The 18613-nt window shown below is 47.8% G+C and overlaps 1 protein-coding gene across 15 annotated transcripts in view; it reads left to right on the top strand.

Moving 5' to 3' along the window:
- Positions 1 to 18613, top strand: part of LOC120819535 (calcium/calmodulin-dependent protein kinase type II subunit gamma) — a 31092-nt gene that overhangs the window by 9109 nt on the left and 3370 nt on the right. Inside the window, exons 4-21 of one of the 15 annotated variants that reach the window (XM_040177032.2) lie at positions 3495 to 3549; positions 3699 to 3764; positions 5696 to 5768; positions 6944 to 7046; positions 7425 to 7508; positions 7759 to 7853; positions 8369 to 8491; positions 8619 to 8702; positions 9401 to 9443; positions 10167 to 10229; positions 12748 to 12788; positions 13492 to 13575; positions 14955 to 14999; positions 15120 to 15165; positions 15402 to 15482; positions 17004 to 17141; positions 18224 to 18299; positions 18399 to 18493. In XM_040177032.2, coding sequence (XP_040032966.2) covers positions 3495 to 3549; positions 3699 to 3764; positions 5696 to 5768; positions 6944 to 7046; positions 7425 to 7508; positions 7759 to 7853; positions 8369 to 8491; positions 8619 to 8702; positions 9401 to 9443; positions 10167 to 10229; positions 12748 to 12788; positions 13492 to 13575; positions 14955 to 14999; positions 15120 to 15165; positions 15402 to 15482; positions 17004 to 17141; positions 18224 to 18299; positions 18399 to 18493 — 1395 coding nt within the window. The remainder of the gene's footprint in view (positions 1 to 3494; positions 3550 to 3698; positions 3765 to 5695; positions 5769 to 6943; positions 7047 to 7424; positions 7509 to 7758; positions 7854 to 8368; positions 8492 to 8618; positions 8703 to 9400; positions 9444 to 10166; positions 10230 to 12747; positions 12789 to 13491; positions 13576 to 14954; positions 15000 to 15119; positions 15166 to 15401; positions 15483 to 17003; positions 17142 to 18223; positions 18300 to 18398; positions 18494 to 18613) is intronic. The other 14 variants (XM_078103337.1, XM_078103339.1, XM_078103338.1 and 11 more) reach the window with 14 other exon arrangements.

Genomic DNA, 18613 nt, shown 5'->3' with positions numbered 1-18613 from the left:
AACTTTTATCTTTTATCTTTTTTAGAAATTATAGACTTTTACCTATGAGCTTGTTCAGGTGAAGAGACTGATCACCTTCGCCAGGAGGCGGCACATTTTTCCGCGCAATCGTACGCCTCAGTGGTCACGCACACGCGTGCTGGAAGGTGTCCAGTTAAGATCAGAGACGGTCAACGAGCAGCAGAAGCGGTAGCCGACGTCGCCGCATCGATACGCTAACGGCTGTGGTGGACATTTTATGGGTCTTGTGCAAATCAGTCGCGGCGTTGTCATGGCGACGGACACAAGAGCAACCGCCTTTCTTAAAATCGGTCGGTAGATCTTTGCCCCTTTGCTGACCACAGGTATCCTGCTGTTGGTCTCCGCCTCCTTGACCTCCCCCGGTTCGGGGGTCTGCAAATTGTGGAAATTATATTTGTTACTGCAGCTGCAATTTGGCAAAAAATAAAAGCTTAGTGCAGCTTTAATTGAGACGCCTCAAGCAGACGGGCGTTAAAGGGGAGATGTGATAAAATCAATGACACCTTTCTCATTTCTGTCTTCTGCGTGTTCTAGTTTTATGCGCCAACCCCCGCGCCCCCATTCGCCCCTCGCCTACTTTTCCTGCTCTCTCTCTCTCCCTCCCCTCTCTCTCTCTCTCTCTCTCCTGCCCTTTCTCCTCAATTTGACACATTCTGGCATTGTCTGCGTTCAAACTTTGTAGAAAAGAGGGCACAAAAAAAAGAGACAGATGGAGGGACGAAAGCAGGAGGAGTTGGAGACAGATGGAGGGAGAGCGAGAAGATGGGGGGAGGAGGAGGAGGGGGAGGAGGAGGAGGAGGAAAGAGCGGTCGCTCTTGTTTCTTGCTGCGGGGCCGTCCTCCTTCGTCTTATTATACAACTGCTATTCATTTTACGTAACGATTACTGCGGCCCGCCGTCACTAAACCCGCGACGCAGCTCACGCCCGGCCTTTAATGCCTAATACCTTTTTATAATACTACTAGTACTACTATAATGCCGCTCACTTATCTCCATCAGTAAGCAAGAACCGTTTCTGGTAACAAGCGCCTCTTTCTTTCTCATCCATCCACGACGTTTCCTACTCGCCTCTTCAGGAGTTCCCAAATGTTTTGTGTCTCTCTGGTGGCTATTTGCCTGTTGGGAAGATTAGAGTTTAAATTACAAAAAAATAGGCAGCTAATCCTTTTCCAGAGCCCTGAAAAAACACCACGTAGGCAGAGTGAAGTGAGGTCAAAACTGTGAATCTGTTTCTCTCATCAAACTGACCAACCTGACGCTGACTCCTCAGCGACTGTTGGGATGAAATGATGTCAACGTGACAGATGCTCGGCAGTAAGCGCTTTGTTGAGTTCTCAGTAGTAACCATAGAACCTTTTTATTTACCTCTCCATCGCACACTTGACTTCAGCTCGTCCAGCTCGGCCTCGGCACCACTTCGCTCTTCCATTTTTATTTGAGCATTTTGTCAAAGCCACAGTTTATGGGGAAGCTTAAGAGGCGAGCACGGTGGCAGATAAAAGGACAATTGATGTACTGTGGCAAACCGGGGGACGTGGAGGCGAGATTTCAGGATAAATCAGGCAGACAGAGACGTTAGTCCGGTAACTACAGTGATCCTCTTAATAGTAAACGCGTAGGGAAAGGGGCTCGGGTGGAGAAACCGCAAAAGATTCCTCCCGGTCGCGTCCTTCCGTCCCCTGTGACTTGTTCTGTGGAAGAGCAGAGGACAGGCGTGAAGTGACAGCATCAACTCCCGGTTGTTGGACTTCTTCCCTGCTGTGTTTATTCATTGTACCCTAAGATATGAAAAACATTTGAATATGCTGTCTGCGGTGTTCCGTAGACACGGGCTTATTCAGACATGTTTGTCTTTGACCACTACTGGAATTCCAGTAAGGAGGCTGAAACGAGGTCAAAATGAGGCTCCGGAAAAAGTACCACCGAATTGGAGAAGCTCTCTGCGAGATACTTACAACCACACCGAGTGTCTGGCCCACCAAAATGTGACATTGTGTTTAGAAGATGTTGCCATTGTGACCAGAGGGGAACATGTTTTTCGTGAGTCTGGAGGGTTTCAGTCCTTTGAAACCATGAAGAGGTGGACAGCAGAATCTTTCTGCAACCAACATGCTTGTTTCAGTCGGTGTTTTGAGAAGAATGGTGGATTGATTAGTTTATTGCTCCTGGAAAACCCTGTGTCATCCTTTTCTTACACCCCTTGGCTGTGATCTTGTGTCAGCCTGTCGCGGTGACGGCAAAAAAAAAGACTGCAAGGCAAACCTGGGAAGTGTTCCCTGTAGCGTCTCATGTCTTCCAGAAGACACGAGTTACAGATGTTGCAGATCGCAGCGTGATTCAGAAGTTTGGCGTAGCAACGTGCAACGGCCCTGCTGACGGGGGTCGGCGAGGCAGGACGTGACCCATTCGCTCGGAAGCAGAGGTCCCATGACGTCATTCCACCGACAAGGTCGTCCCCTTTGTGCAGCACGTGTAGCGCGCTACTCGCCAAGCTGCCTTTGTCTGGGGAGATGCAACTGTGTGTCAAGTGCATACAGAGAGCCCCGCCAGCCGGGGCTGGCGCCAAGAAGGTCGAATTTGGCGGGTAGTGTGGACAAACCTGCTCGTGGAAGATCGCTTTGGCCTCGAGTGCACAAAGTTGTGTGTTTGCTGTTGTGATGAGAACGATTCATAATCCTGACACGGAGCCGTCCACTTGCACACTCGATTCATTTGGATTTTGGTACGGATCAATCCTCGTGTCAAACTCTGATCCAGTTGAGGACGCCATCATTTGTCATATTTGTTTTAATTTGTGACATTTACATTGCAGCATGTATTACTGACTACATCTCCGTCGAGGATTGATCAGAGCGCGTTAATCAACACCATTTTTGTAATTAATTGGCCAATATCTCAATTTGGACTTTCTCAGTGCAGATTTGTATTTCTCGTACTCGGAAACCCAGAAGTTGATACCAAGATAATCAGAATTACATCAGCCAATCACAATCCAGGTGTACTTTAAAAAAATAAAAAGGTCTTAAAGGCCTTTCTACCAAATGTGATGCTTGTATCACAAATCACAGAAGATTGTTTCACTAATCTGCTGAGCTCGAACTCATCGTTATTGAATTTAGCCACGCACAGTGACCCCCCCACCCCCACCCCCCCCATGCTGCAACCAGCAACTATACACGTATTATGTCATTTGTTTACTAAATACTGGTCGGGAGTCTTAAACTGTGGAGGGTTGTTTCAATGATCCTGGTGTGAGGGATTTATGTTGATTAACTCGCCAGATGTGCCGCCACATCCCGGCGGTGAGGACGGGGGGGGGGGGTTACGTCACATAGTTGACATTCCTTTCTCCGGCTCTGCCTTTGGTCTACCTCTGTCCAAATAGTTTGCATTTGAGTCTAAGACCCAGTTCTCGGGAATGGTTTATCAGTTGAGACATTACAGATTTCATACCTCTGGCCTCTCTCTTGCAGTCAGACTCCACGACAGCATTTCAGAGGAAGGCTTTCATTACCTCGTCTTTGACCTGTGAGTGTATTCTGAACACACACACACACACACACACACACAGTGACATTTCATCCATGCGAGAGGCTGCTTTATGAATGCTAAGAGACGTCTCTCTTGCCTCCCCGCCTGTGTCTGTCTCTTCTCTCTCCTCCGTCTCTCATTTCCAGGGTGACGGGAGGGGAGCTGTTTGAAGACATCGTAGCCAGGGAGTACTACAGTGAGGCCGATGCCAGGTAAGGGCCGTCTTGTACGTGGCTGCTCTGAACGCACACATGCGCTCTGCTTCGTAATGTTCCTCGTGATGATGTCATAATTGGTTTGCTTGTATTCTTGTCAGAAAGAATGCATCCTCCCTGTCAAGTGCAAAAATAAACTTTGTCTACCTTTCGCCACATGCGTTGCTCTCCTTCCTGCCTCTACATTGAAGCAATATACAGTTGATTCATTCTTCACAACATTCATCAGTTTTCCAAAAAAGCTTTTCCTTGCTTATCAAATAAGACATTTTGCTGCCTTGTGATTTGTTATTTTATGGATTCTTTGGCTGTTGGTTGGATAAAACAAGCCATTTGAAGACATTTTCCGTTCACTTTTCTGGAATAATATCTTTTTACGCTATTTTTATTTACATTTTGACCCTTTTTCTTCGATACTTCCTCCCTCCCAGAGTTCCCTGTTTCCCCGCAGCTGTGTGTTCTGTTAGTTACAAAATCTCTTGTACAATTGGATCAGGGTCTTCGTCCTTTCAATGCACACATACGGGGGGGCATCGGAAAGGCGCTCCCACGCGCCAACCTACACGCCATCAACAGCTGGGCCCGACCTTTCGACCCATTAACTTTTCCCTAAAACCGGGATGAACACGAGTCTCAAATAGCGGCATCGTGGGGCCCGACGCCACAGAGCATCGGACGGCATTAACAACAACATCTGTGTGAACTGTTACATGAGTTCCGGTTCTCTTTAGTGAAAATCGGTATTGATAAAATCTAATTGAGTAAAACGTTGAGCTTTTGGAAGGAGATGTTTTCACAGCAAATAGTTTAACACTAACTGAGCAGCTTGTGATACGTCATTAAACTGTTAATGACAAAGAGTGGTTTTAATCTATGAAAATAAAATCATTATTTCATTACGAAATCAAAAACGACTAAATTACTCAAACAAATTGAAAGGATACTATTTAGATTTCTCATGGTTTACAGACTTCAGAGTGGTTGAAAAGTATCGGCAGCAAAAATGACACAATCAGGGAATCTCAACAAGTTATTATTTGTAGTTCTATTTTTGTTGTGCTGATCGATCTGTGACCCTGACTTGTGATACGATCCCAACCGTGACTATGATCCGATGCCCCACTAACGCTCACCAGCCAGTATTTAGAAATGATGGTATTAGTAGCAGCTGAATTGATGCCCCCATTATTAAAATTGCTACTGGGATAGAAGTGCATTGAGCGTGTCATGTAGTATTGATTATCTGAACTGCTCTGCCTAGTCTTTGAAACGGTAATAGAGATTGTTTGGTAATTGTTTCCACTTTATCTTAAGATGAACCTCTACCAAATTTGAATGGCAGCGTAATGCTGTTAGGTATTTTCATTATTTATTAAACCACAAATTTGTTTTATTGCTTTGTCATATTCACCATTTAAACGGATGCATTATCCACTAATGGAAAACCAAGAAAGGTTCGCAAAACCTCACACTCAAAGAACACTGGTGTTTTTCTCCATTTAAAAAAATTAATTATGTTCATTTAATTATCAGAATGGTTCCTTTTCTGTCAATTTAGTTCTTGTTCTAACTCTACAGCCTTCCTTTAAAAAGCTCTTTTTTTTAATGACCAACTCTTCTACCGAATAGTTTGATGCTTTATTTCTGAAGCTGACAAAAGTGTGTGTTTCTGCTTTGTTGCAGATGAAGATTAGGCCACACTTGTATTGTTCATCATTCTAGTTTTTCAAATTCGACTAGAATTCTTTAAAAAAAATATACAATTCCTGATTTGGGCTATTTATCCAATATGTGAAAAAGTATTTTCCACTCATGGGAGGCATCACTTATCAAACACCATGTTGGCCTATTCATTTTCTTTTTTGTGTAATGAAAACCAGCAACTAACTCATCTTCCTCTGTTTGTTCCCTTTTTCCTCTCTCCGTAGTCACTGCATAAGTCAGATCTTGGAGAGTGTCAATCATATCCACCAGCATGATATTGTGCACAGAGACCTCAAGGTAAGTGGCTGCCCGTTGCCGTGACAACCACACACACGCACCTCTGCTCGTGGCCATGGCAACACACAGATGGCTCTCGGATGCTCCGTCTCTCTCCGCATCTCTTATCTCTCTGCATTTCTGCTTCTCTCTTTTATGCCATCGACCGATTTTACCCTCAAGCTGTTCTCAGATCTGTCCGATTGTCTGTGACCAGTTTGTCTTTGTGCACGTGTGTTAGCGTTGCGCACACAAGTCAGGTGGAGGCGAGTGTCTCTCAAAAGATAGTGACTCCACGGCGGATGAACGCACGCGCACATACGCACTTTGTCCTGCTGCGATGGGGGTGTATGATGTGAGAGCAGGTGAAGGCATAGACCAACCTCGAGAGTTGCCAGGGCAACCCGCGTGACATCACACCCACCCGTGGAGCAGCGGGGGAGGGGCTTGTCGCGTCGCAAATTGCTGATGAGCTCAGATGCCAAGAGTAGAGGAGGAGAGCATCGCTGCTACCTCCAGTTTCCTCCGTTACCCATTTTAAGGAGGTGCAAAAAGTCCCGGTAGGAAGGACGCCTCCTGTGTCTCTAATTGGATCTTTTCAACCAGAGACAAGGCAAGGTGGAAACAAACAGGAAAAAAAACTACTTCAATGGAGGGCTGTGTCACGTGAGGGTTTCGGTCGTGTGTGTGTGTGTGCTCGCTTCGTTTCAGAGAATAACACGATTACTCTGAGCGCCGCCCGTCTGATTTGTTGGCCTTTTATCCTGAGTGGGATTTTTGCTGTGGCCATTTATGTCCCACTGCCCAAACAACGGCCATTTAGAACGCTGCCACGCGCACCGCCACTGGCTAAGTACACTTTCCATTTAGCATGCAGTCTGCAGCACTGCCTAAATGACTCCCCGAGTGGTTTCCATGGCCACGAACACATGCCCGTATAAGGCGATGTGGAGATTCACAACCACTCGTCCTCTCGCTGCATCCTCCGTCTTTCCATCGCCTTCTAACACCTTCCCCCCCACCCCCACACGAGCTGTGTCGAATACATCAAATGCACATATTTCTAAGAGCTTTGCTCGAGATGGCCCTTCACTACCCGTCTCTCACTGTCTTGATCCCTTGTCATACATTCTGCTTCACCGTGTGTGTGTGTGTGTGTGTGTGTGTGTGTGTGTGTGTGTGCCCGTCTCTCTCAGCCTGAGAACCTGTTGTTGGCCAGTAAGATGAAGGGAGCTGCAGTGAAGCTGGCAGACTTTGGCCTCGCTATCGAAGTGCAAGGAGACCAGCAGGCTTGGTTTGGTAAGACAACATAAACAGTGACACACACACACACGCGCATCAAATGTGCCGTAATACTTGCTCATCCGTTATTTAGCGCCCGATGGTTTTCAAATGTAAGCGTGCGGTTCATAGAGTCGGTCTGTGCCGCCGAACGTCCACACGCCCACTTGGAGGCCAGCGACTATTCTCAGTGAGTATGACTTGAGAGGCTCGCCGTCCAGTTGATGTCCAGGCCGTTGTGTCTTGGCAAACTGTCGGCGTTTCGGCCGACTCTCCAGAATGATTAAGGAGCACTTGTTTGGGACTCTACTCTGTCATAACCTGATTCTGCAATCGGAACCGTTGACGTAGCAGCAAAAGGCCTCAGTTCATCGTGTGCTCCGGTTTGTCTGGCAGGCTTCGCGGGCACCCCCGGCTACCTCTCCCCCGAAGTCCTGAGGAAGGACCCCTACGGCAAGCCGGTGGACATATGGGCGTGCGGTGAGTTTTGGGAAAACTGAATTAAATGTCAGTAGTTGATCAAAGTGAACTGGAGGTTAACTTTTGGAAACCTCTTGTGGAGAAAAAACGCATTTGTTGATACATTCACTGTTTTCGTATAGTGGTACTCCTTGCTGCTTGCATTTTAATATAAAGCACATTGAGTTTTTTTGCTATCAAATGTGCTAAAGGAATAAAAGTTCAAACTGTATCATGAAGCATAATCTCTTTTCTCACTGTGTTCTGTCAGGTGTTATTCTCTATATCTTGTTAGTTGGATATCCTCCCTTCTGGGATGAAGATCAACACAAACTCTATCAGCAGATCAAAGCTGGGGCATACGATGTAAGTGTGTGTGTGTGTGTGTGTGTGTGTGTGTGTGTGGGCGCATTGTGAAGGATGCAGTGCAGGGTTTTGCTAAGCAGTTTTTGAATGAAGAATATTGTCCAATTGAGGGCTGGTCCAGAGGTATCGATCCTATCAGGTCCTCCCTGACGCATTGCAGAGGAGTGTGTCTGAGGGAGGGAGGGAGGGAGAAGGAGAGACAGACTTCTGTCTCTGAATAATAAAGTCACATTTCTGTTTCCAGAGAGATTGGGGATGTTTTACACATCCTACTTGAAGGGAATTTACTTAAAACATGGTTTGAAGTTATGTCGATCCGAAAACAGCACTTTTCTTTTCATATCTGCCTCATTTTGACAGCTTAACTTGAGACGTGATGCCCAGATGTTGTGGTGATTAGCCAAAAGTATGCAGCCTCCTAACCAGTGCGTCCCGAAAAAGTGCATTGTTTCCAATCCCGCTTCTTCACTTCCTCCGTTTCTTACCGTCGCGTGGACTTTCTTCCTTCTCCCCAGTTCCCGTCACCTGAGTGGGACACGGTGACTCCAGAGGCAAAAAACCTGATCAACCAGATGTTGACCATTAACCCGGCCAAGCGAATCACTGCCGAACAGGCCCTCAAGCACCCTTGGGTCTGCGTAAGTATTCCCAGTAAACACCTAAGACACCTTGAATTGACTATTGTTCAGTGCAAACACATCCACACAAACCGTTTATGTGTTTAACTGTGTGTGTGTGTGTGTGTGTGTGTGTCCCCTCCTGCAGCACCGTTCTACAGTGGCATCCATGATGCACAGGCAGGAAACTGTCGAGTGTCTCCGCAAGTTCAACGCGCGTCGAAAACTCAAGGTACTGCCACCTTTTTGTTCCCAGAAGCCGCGAAGCGTTTGCCGCTCCGCCTGTATGTCTCGTTATTTTATTCAACGTTCCCTTTTTGAAAATGTGTCTCCCGACTAATGGGGCTTTTTGATATCCTAGCGTTAAGTAACAAAACCTGTTGAGTGCTTAAATCCGGCGTGACGCTTGTCGGATCAGTTTTTTTTATTTTTTAGATCTCAATTTCAGTCAAATTCAAGTTAAATATAATCAGAAGGTTCTTGTTTGCTTTTTTGTAGAACATGTATTTGTACTTCCGAATGTAAAATCTTGCTTTAGGATGCCTGAAGCAACGTGTTAATGTATCTGTAGCATCATTGAAAGAATACCAGACCCTACTTTCTGTCAGTTGCATTCGTGCAAAGTGATTTATCAAATCACTTTCAATTACTTCGCACGGAAGAATATTTAATGGGACTTGGAGATGTGAACACTTGGAGTTAACGAAGCATCTCACCAATAACACAATACGTCAAGCGCTTTGCGATAATTGGATACCGTTTGACTGGATGTGGCTGTCAAAGAACCGCACTCTGATGAAGAGATAAGAACATTACCGCTCCATGAGAGATGAAGACAGAGCAGTGAAGAAATGAAATCCCGTTCAATAAGGAAAATACTCCTTGCGCTCATTATGCCTCCCTCACTTCTCTCTCCTCCTCCTCCTCCAGGGAGCCATTCTCACCACCATGCTGGTGTCCAGAAACTTCTCAGGTGGGTGTGCCCTTCGCCCTCAGCCTCCCACGCAGCACATGCAGCGCGAGAGGCGGAAGCAGAATGGATAGAGTCCTCTGCACCTCTTTTAACCCTCTCACACACACACACACACACACTCGCCCACTCATTCTCAAAATAATAATGTTTCTGTGTGTGCACAGGAGTTTTCTTTCTTTCAACGTTAAGGATTTGAACGTTCCTTGAGATTATGGTAGAATAACGGAAGACTATAATGAGTGCATTTCATCTTTATCTGTCAACAGTTTAATATGTGATATTGTGTCGCTTATGTGTGGGCGCCAGTAATGTTCATGCTAATCTATCTCTCCCTGTGTGTGTGTGTGTGTGTGTGTGTGTGTGTGTGTGTGTCTCCCTCTGCTGCCTGTGGAGCTTTTGAATGTTTTGAGAGGGAAGCCTAGACTTTTAAGAGATTTTTATGTTGGGGGCAAGGTGACTGCTACGATTCAGTGTTTTTCGCCAAAGCTTTGTTCTCATCCTCTAAGCGATTGGCCAGTCGATGGCTAATGATTTCAACCCTGGGCCTAGGAGACCACGGGGGTGCACGTCTTCGCCGTAGCCCCGTTCGATCAAACCTTGTGATGTGTCTGGGCTGCAGCCAGCACACCCTGTGGCCTTCTAGGCCCACGTTTCGAACAGCGTGAGATCGAGAGCTACCTAATCTGTGCAGCCCCTCCCAACTGTAGCGTTTCTGTCCAATAGTGGGCCGGCAGCATACCAACTCTGCTGCTGCCGCCTCCTCCACGGCCTCACTGGCTCAGGAAGGTACGTCCCAGAGACACGCCCGTCCACTTCCTCTCCACACACAGCTTACTTCCCCGGTTCATAGGACGGGGTGGGACCCCATTATCACCCATAAACCCCTGCATGCAGCCTCTGCCAGCATCTTCGTTGATATTCTCACACAAACACGTACATGGACGCAAACTCACACATTTCTGTTCATTTAAGGTCATGCAGATTGTCAGTCTATTGTCTTTGCTGTCGTGCCAAGATGTCACAATCATGCACATCAGCATCACTTAATGCTAATCGATTGAGTTCAAGCTGCACTCCAAAGTGCCTTTTTTTACATTTACACCTCAGCACCACTAAGCATCGACCTGGTAACCCCCATTTCATCTCACAAATTAGTTATCACCTCCAGCGAGCTCATCCCGACTTCCAGCTGATCCCATACACCCCTGTGCTCCCCCCCCACCCGGCCGAGCACAGGGCCGACTGGGGCAGGGGATGAGGAGGGGCATGTATTTCTGGGGCAGGGAACTGACACTGCAGGGGGCCGGCAAGAGCTGGGTTGGCGTGCTGCCATCGTCGCACCTGGGTCTGGTGGGGTGGGGCGGGGAGGGGAGAGGCAGATGTTGAGGAGCTGGGGGAGAGATTTAGACTGAGGCGGAGGATGGGGGTGCTGAGCCAACTGTTGAACCCGTCGCCGATGTGCAGCCCTCCCGATGACCACAGAAAGGTAAAAGGCACCCCGAGTCTCGTCTCATCGCCCTGAGGACTGTTTTAGTACTTTCAAAGGCCCCAACGCTTGTCAAACACCTGGCGACCTCTCTGCCAATGGAAGGAGGGGTTTTCCGTCTTTGAAGGTGCTAAAGTCAGGGCGTGGCTCTCCATCTGCCGGGTGGGCGCGGGCGGTGAAGGTCGGCGATTCCGATGGTGGCTCCATGGATTGAGAACTTTAGAAACAGACAGTGTGGAGCAGACTGGATTCTGGGTGTTTCTTTTCACACGGGAAAATCTTGTCTGCTCTACAGTGTACGTAAATATCTCCTTAGGTCACTAGCATCTGTGTGTAGGTCAAAGGGCGAAAGGGGAGATGTGTGACTGGTGCGCTGAGGATCAGGCTGTTTGTGGTGGTTTGATTCTCTCGGCTAGAGCCCTCCTGCAGGGCCTCCTCACAGGAACCGGACCACGTTGACGGTTCTGTAAGTCTTTGCGAATCTCGTGTGTGACGTCATCGTTCCTGATCGGACTCCTCGGCTCTCCTTTTTTTTTTTTTAATCGTCCAACCCGGTGGTGTTTACGAAGGGGGGCTGTTGATTCTTCTGATGTCGCTCAATGCTGTGAAATTGTATTTTACTTGTTTCTAGTTTGTTCCCTTTTTGTAGTGACTCCACAGCATGTATGTGACAGAAATGTGCAACAGTTCCGTAGGTTTCTAGTCAGCGGTTAAAATGTGGTTAGAACCGGAGACCAAACTTCAGATGCTCTCTAATCCGTCCTCATCAAGCCGGTCTGTGCCCTTTAGTGGTGCACTCCTGCCGCTCGGGGTCATCTTGACTTTACCCGTCATGTCATGTGAAATTGGTGATGATTCTCTTGGGGAGAAAGCGATGGGGGGGATTTAGGAGAGCATGTGAACGTGGTGCTCCATCGCTGTCACGATCGGCTCCTTTGATGGCTGATTTAGTCGTATTAACAAGCAATTGACTCTTTTACCTAGAAAAGTAATGAAAATATTTATTTTTGTTATAATATATATATATATATATATGGTATTCATTTGTCCTTGAATGCTGCATGACCAGGCCAAGATAGACACTGTGTATCGAACAGCCCAGATTAAAGAGCACGAGTTGTCACATGCTGTGGCCCTGTTCTCCCCTCTCTTGTATTGAAATACTAAGACCTCTCTTTCAACCCTCCCCCTTCTCCCCCATCTTTCCGCCCCCCCCATTTCTTTTTGGAAGGTAAGAACAACAAGACTTTTTTTTTTTTTTTTTTTTTTTGTTTAGCGTGTGTGTCAAAAGGAGAAAAGGGAAGCAGCCGACAGCTGGGCGCTTTAGACCGAGAGGAGACGTGACTGTGGCCCTTAAAGGAAATCGATGATTTACATTAACCCGGCTCATCGCCGTCAGTCACTTTGAGCCAGACCATCACTCTCTCTTTAGATCTACCGGGGGTCTGACAGACAGGAAATGGATTTAGGAAGTTTACTTTGCTCTCAGGTTACTTTTTTTTTTTTCCCTAGATGCCAATGAATGGATTATGATGAGAATGGCTTTTGCAGAGTGTAGCAGCTTGTACAGCCATGAGGAGAGGGGGGGTGGATCGGGGGCAAGAAATCCATTAAATGCATGTTATTCTTTGGGAACACGTGGACTTCCTCTGGCTTAAAAGCTCTACTATATGGGTATGACCGATATGACCCGTCGTAGCGCCGGGTCTTTGCTCATGACTTGGAGAGGCAAACTAATCGGCACGGACGCTGTTGACATCAGTAAAATTTGTACCCGTTGTCCTTCCTTTCTGTCCTTTCTCCTTCTCTTATTCACAGCATGCAAAAGTTTGCTGAACAAGAAGTCTGATTCTGCAAAGGTAAGGTTGTCCTGTTGGCCCCTGACCCCCCCACCACCCACCCTCTGCCCTTTTCTCCTTGTGTTCTTCCTTCTTAATCATGCATTGTCTTCCTTGTATTATGTTGAGAAATATATTTTTCATATTAACTTCATATTAGTTTTTCCTTCGTTTTAATTAGACGTGTGTGTTTTAATTTTTTTCGTGTTTCTCCAGCGGGTTGGAGGACACCGCAGGGTTTCTCACCCTTTCTGCTTGTTGGTTGTATCCCAGAATTCCTGTCATCCAAGTTTGAGAAACTCTGTCCAACAGTTTTTCTCTCCAATTTCCGTCACAACCTTGTGTATAATAATCCGTTAACGTTGGTTTGACTTCATTCACCTTTCGTCTAAATCCGAGGTTTGCTACTCTGCTGTTCTGAGCAGTTTCCGTCATTCTCTGCTGCTATTAAGCCTCTCCCTTCCCTGTTCTTCCACTCCCCCCCGCCCCCCCGCGCCCCAGGGGTCTCTCTGTACAGTTAAGTGGCGGAGGCATAGAGAGTTAGTGAGGCAGTTAAAAGGATGATCTAGAGGCCATTCTGTGGCACTCACCCTCTTTTACCCCGTTCCGCCCTCACCAGCCTCGGAGCCTCGGCCAACATTAACCCCCCTTCACCAAAAGGCGTCCAACCCTAATGCATCTACGTGTGTGTGTGTGTGTGTGTGTGTGTGTGTTCACGTCCCAGCCTTCCACCAACAACAGTAAGAACAGTATAGTGAGCGCCATCAATGCCCTGAAAGACACCAACATGGCGAACAACGCCCAGATGGTACAGTAGGCCGCCGCAGTGTTGGTTCCTGCCTCTTAACCCCCACCAGTAGTTGCTTAGTAGCCCATGTGCCTCACCCTCCATCGTCATAGTAGCTGCTTGGCATCCCTCATGTACCACAAAGGAGATGTTGCACCGTGACATCCTCTGCCCCCCCCCTCCACCCCTCTCCCCAGGGTGCACATGTGTTCCTAAATTGTAGCTATATGGACCTTTTTTGCAAATGATTAAAAATGCACGCGGCTCGTTTGAATCTCGGGCTGCACATGTGCACCCGTTTAGCTTCCTGAGGAGCATGATCCTTACATGTCGATGTGCCTCTCAAGTGGCAGCACGGAGGACGGTCCCGACATCTGAGTGTAATCTATTCTTATCCTGAGATGGCCTCTGTGGTATTCGCTTATCCCCGCGCTTAACCGGCTATCCCTGAACTTTCCCACCAAAGTCAACAGCGGCTCGCAGCCATCTCTCACCGGACGTTCACCCACCGTCTCTCACTCCAACCTGTTTACCTCGCCACGGTTACCGCTCCCGTTGACAACCACACTTTCATTACGCTCTCATCCGGCACCGGCATGTTGTCATCGCTTCAGCAGCATGCGTTGCATATCACCAGTTTGGATACATTATACACAAGTCTGTTGTGTTCCAGTGGTGCTTCTCAACTGGTGGTGTGGGACCCCAAAGTAGGCCACCGGTAGGCCCGGGTTATATGATGGGAATCCATATCGTAATAATTGGGTTATTGCAGAGTTGACGTTTATCTTAAGTGCAAATGTATGCAGAAACTAATCGTTGATGTTCAATGCAAAGATCTGTTTTTTTAATACCGGTCTCTTTTTATAAAATAGACATGATATGTGAGGGAGTGGGACATTTTTTTGACCAAAGGGGTCATTTAAATCATGACTAATATTAGCGGACAAATCAATGGTTAGATGCAGCCCTAAATTAACAGAAACTAAGCTTTTCATTTGATTTTTATAACCTAATTTACAAAGCTTAAGAAGCCTGTAAGACATAGTATTATTACAATTAAGCTCAAATCAAGAGAAGGTGAAGATGCACTGATCCATCAACATATTGTGGATTCAGACTAAAGATCAATTTAAACATGCCAACTTTGGCCTTTACAAGGAGCGTGTTTAACCTTTTTCTGTGACATCTTGTAAACCGGCCTACGTTAAAATGACTGAATAATGACGTGTATTAATTGATAATGAAGGTCCCTCGATGGTCGCGTTAGTCATGTCCAGGGCCGAGGCTTCGGTGTTCTTTGAGCTCCAACAAAGTGCTCTGAATGAGAGTCTGAACCCAGTTGAGAAGCACTGGTTCCGGGTCCTGACGCGCTGGACTAACTGTCGCGTCCCTCCCCGCAGGAATCCCAGAGCACGGTGGTCCACAACCCTCCTGACGGAGTCAAGGTGAGACGTGCGTCTCCGTCCAGCCGCTCCGGTCTCGGAGGGGGGGGTGGGGGGCGGGCGGTGGAGCTCGGAGGCGACTCTTTCTTAATTTCGGTCTCCTTCTCTTTTTCGCCTCCACAGGGATCAACGGAGAGCAACACCACCAACGACGAGGAGGAAATGAAAGGTAGGAACGAGTGTTTGAGTCCCTTTTTCTGTTCTTATCCTCTCTCTCTCTCTCTCTCTCTCCCATCCAGTAGTGTGTGTAGTGACTGGCAGGTGTGCTGAGATACAACAAGTCTCTTGATACGCTCTTGACTGTCTGCCTGGTGTGTGTTTGTGTATATGAATGTATTTTATTGTGTGCGTCTGGCTGCGTTTTGTGTGTGTGTGTGTGTGTGTGTGTGTGTGTGTGTGTTCTAGCGGACAGTTCGGTGCTGAGTATGAGCAGCGCCACAGAGGAGATGCCCCCACTTCTGCCCTCACCTCAAAGCTCACCTGCCAGTAAGTTTATCCATGGCAACCAGAAGCTTTACGGTTTGCCACTGGCAAAGACCTAACCCCCCCACCCCAATCCCCCTCCCTCCCTCACCCCCAAAACCCCCCAATCCTCTCCCACACACACACTCCCTCAGTGCCAATCTCACATCTTTGAGCCTCCTCACGCTGATCCACCAAGCTGTTTTTTGAGGGTTCCCACTGGTTTGGGATTTTGTGGAGTATCGTTGATTTCTATGTTTGTTAAAGGTCAACGACTCCCACACTTCAGGAGGGGAATTTGGAGCACGTCACAGAATTGGATATTGATTAGATATTAGACGTTTTTTTATAAGGTGGGTCCGGTTTAATTCTGTGGGTTTGCACATCATTACAATTGGTAATAACAAGCTGAAGGAGCAATGAAAACCAGTCTGAAGAAACACGAGTTGCAAAGCTCAGGGTTCCATTCTCTGCACATCGATAACTCATCCGGGGAGATTTCACCTTGTGAGGATTTGGCAGTCTCAAGTCTGGGTTTTTCCAGTACTCAAAAGCCGGGTGAAAACATTTCCTCGTCAGAATTCCCGTCTGACGTTGTATCCGACAGCTTTATTTACCTTTTTACATGCGACCAATTCACAGCGTGAACTTGAGGCCATCTACCAATAAGGAAACCAAACCGTAAAATGAGCCTTAAACCTTTTTAGGTGAATTTTTTATTTTAATTTCATAGGTGGACTAAACTCCACTGTGCTCGAACAAGTTTATTGCTCTGAGAGCAACTTTGACCTAATTATGCTCACAAAAAGAATAAAAATAACATCTTGAATCTTTCATCAGGGCCACTGTGGGAACCCTGAAATGTGTGAGTGTGTGAGTGTGTGTGTGTGTGTGTTTTTGGTGATCACTGCATTCTATCCCCTCGTCCTCCTAATGTGACAGCTCCAGCTGGAGGGGGCCTCGCTTACCTCGCGGCTGTGTGTCCTTGACGGGCCCCTTCAGGCGCTCTGACTTGACTTTAAACAGGCGCGCCGCGGGGCGTCGAGTTCCACTTCCTCCGCCTCCATGCTTCTCCCCGCTCTGATGCTCCGTCCTCTCGTTCATCCTCCATCTCTCTCTCTCTCTGGCACACGGCCGTTATCTCGCCCCTCTCTCCTCCCCCGACTCCTCAGACACACCTGCACTAAAGGGACGGCGTCGGCTCTCTCCTCCTCTCCTCCGTCATTCCTCCCCTCCGCCTTGCTCGTCGTCGCCCAGCCCTCGTCAGCGTGGCGTGAAGAGCGCGAGCCGGCGGTTGAATGAATCACGAGCCGCGCTGACCTCGCTGCCAGCTGCCATCCTGTCCCCGCGTTACCCGGCTGCATGTCTGTCATGAACCAACACTAACCCACGTCCACTTTGTCTCTAGTGCACATCTGACACACATTCCTACTGCACGATGTGTGTGTGTGTGTGTGTGTGTGTCTGTCTGCGTGTGGATGATGTGACATGTCATCGGCCCCCCATTTTGTCCCGTGTTTGTTTACCATCCGTTGTGTGTTTCAGTTCCACCGCATGACGTAAAGCGCATGGCATGGAACACCACGGGCAACAGCTCCTGCCCCGACTCCGAGTTCTCGCAGTGCTCCGCGCCCGCCGCTCCGCTAGGGAGCAACGCCGCCGCGGCCATAGGCTACACTAAGAGTAAGAACACGGTGCTGACCAACCTCCCCGAAGCTGTCCCCTGTCCTCGCCTGTCCTCGTCTTTTGCGTTTGTCAAGTGGAAGTCGGAGCAGCAGGCCTTTAGATTTTACCCACGGGAACAAGTCGTTTATGGGTGCCAAAGGATTTATCTTGTTTTTGGTTCATTTTCTCCTGTTTTAAGACTTGAAAAGGGAGGCGGGAGACTCCACATGCATCGGATCAAAGCCGCGGCTTTTGATACATGTTCCGGTCTTAAAAGAGTTAGTTTTATATAAACTGCAGGGATAGAAGGAAATGAAAGAAATAAGGGCAATCACTTGGTCGAACGACTAAGAATTAGTGTTGTTCAATAGCAATGTGCAGCTGGCCCCAGAAAGCATAGTGGAAAGCAGATTTGTTGTGGACTATTTTTAGCCGTGGATTGATACACATTTGGTGCTTAAGGCAGCGGGACGTTTTATTTAGGATCGGGTCAAAAATAATCTACAGGGCCATCGTTCGTAAAAAAGGTTAAACTGAAGAGGGAGCTCTGTGGAAAAATGCTCGCTAGGATCACTTCATTTTTGTCTGTGGTCTTTTTTCGGTGCGATATGGTGACGAGGAGAAAAATAATAGATTTTCAGTAGACTCAATAGTTCTATTGATGTTTTAAATTGTTTGTGAAAAGTTACAGCATCAAATTCAAGTAAGATTTGCCCGACCACCATTTTGTTCAGAGAGGAATTCTGTGAACGTTATTCACTGAAAAAGTAAACACGGAATATCAGTTTAAGTTTACTCATCTTCTTTCTGGACTCGTCTCTGAGCAAACCTGCCTTTTGCCCGGGTGGCAGAGCGCAGCGTTTAGTAACCTCCCGCGCCGCGCATAAGGTGCGGAGCGGCAGACGGCGCCGAGGTCACGCCGCCGCTTTCGGTGAGCTGCCAGGGGCTGAGTGACGAGGTCAAAGGGGAGCTGGAGCGGGAAGCCACGAGCCCGGCGGCGACGGATGGGGGGGGTGGAAAATGTCGTCCACGGAGTTGATTGTTGTCCCGCCTCCCGGCCGTCTCACCACCGGCGTCTCTCGCTCTTCTTCTCTCCGCAGCTCGTAAGCAGGAGATCATCAAGATAACGGAGCAGCTGATCGAAGCCATCAACAACGGAGACTTCGACGCCTACACGTGAGCACCGCCGCGGAGGACAGGGACGCCTTTTGTTGTTTTTTTCTTGTCTCAAACGTCTTCTCACGCGCTCCTGCGTCCTCCCCGTTTCTGTCTCAGGAGGATTTGTGATCCCGGACTCACCTCTTTTGAACCCGAGGCCCTTGGGAACCTGGTGGAGGGCATGGACTTTCACAAGTTTTACTTTGAAAACTGTGAGTATCCTCGCGTGCACGCACACACACACACACACACACACACGCACACAATGTGAGCTCAGAGGATCAGGAGGATGTAATCTGTTTGCGGGTAAATGGCGAGCACGTTTATTCTTC

This window comes from Gasterosteus aculeatus, chromosome 5 (assembly GCF_964276395.1).
Source record: "Gasterosteus aculeatus chromosome 5, fGasAcu3.hap1.1, whole genome shotgun sequence".
In the NCBI taxonomy this organism is placed as follows: Eukaryota; Metazoa; Chordata; class Actinopteri; order Perciformes; family Gasterosteidae; genus Gasterosteus; species Gasterosteus aculeatus.
The sequence above is the reverse complement of the archived record's forward strand: the minus strand, read 5'-3'. Positions and strand labels throughout refer to the sequence as shown.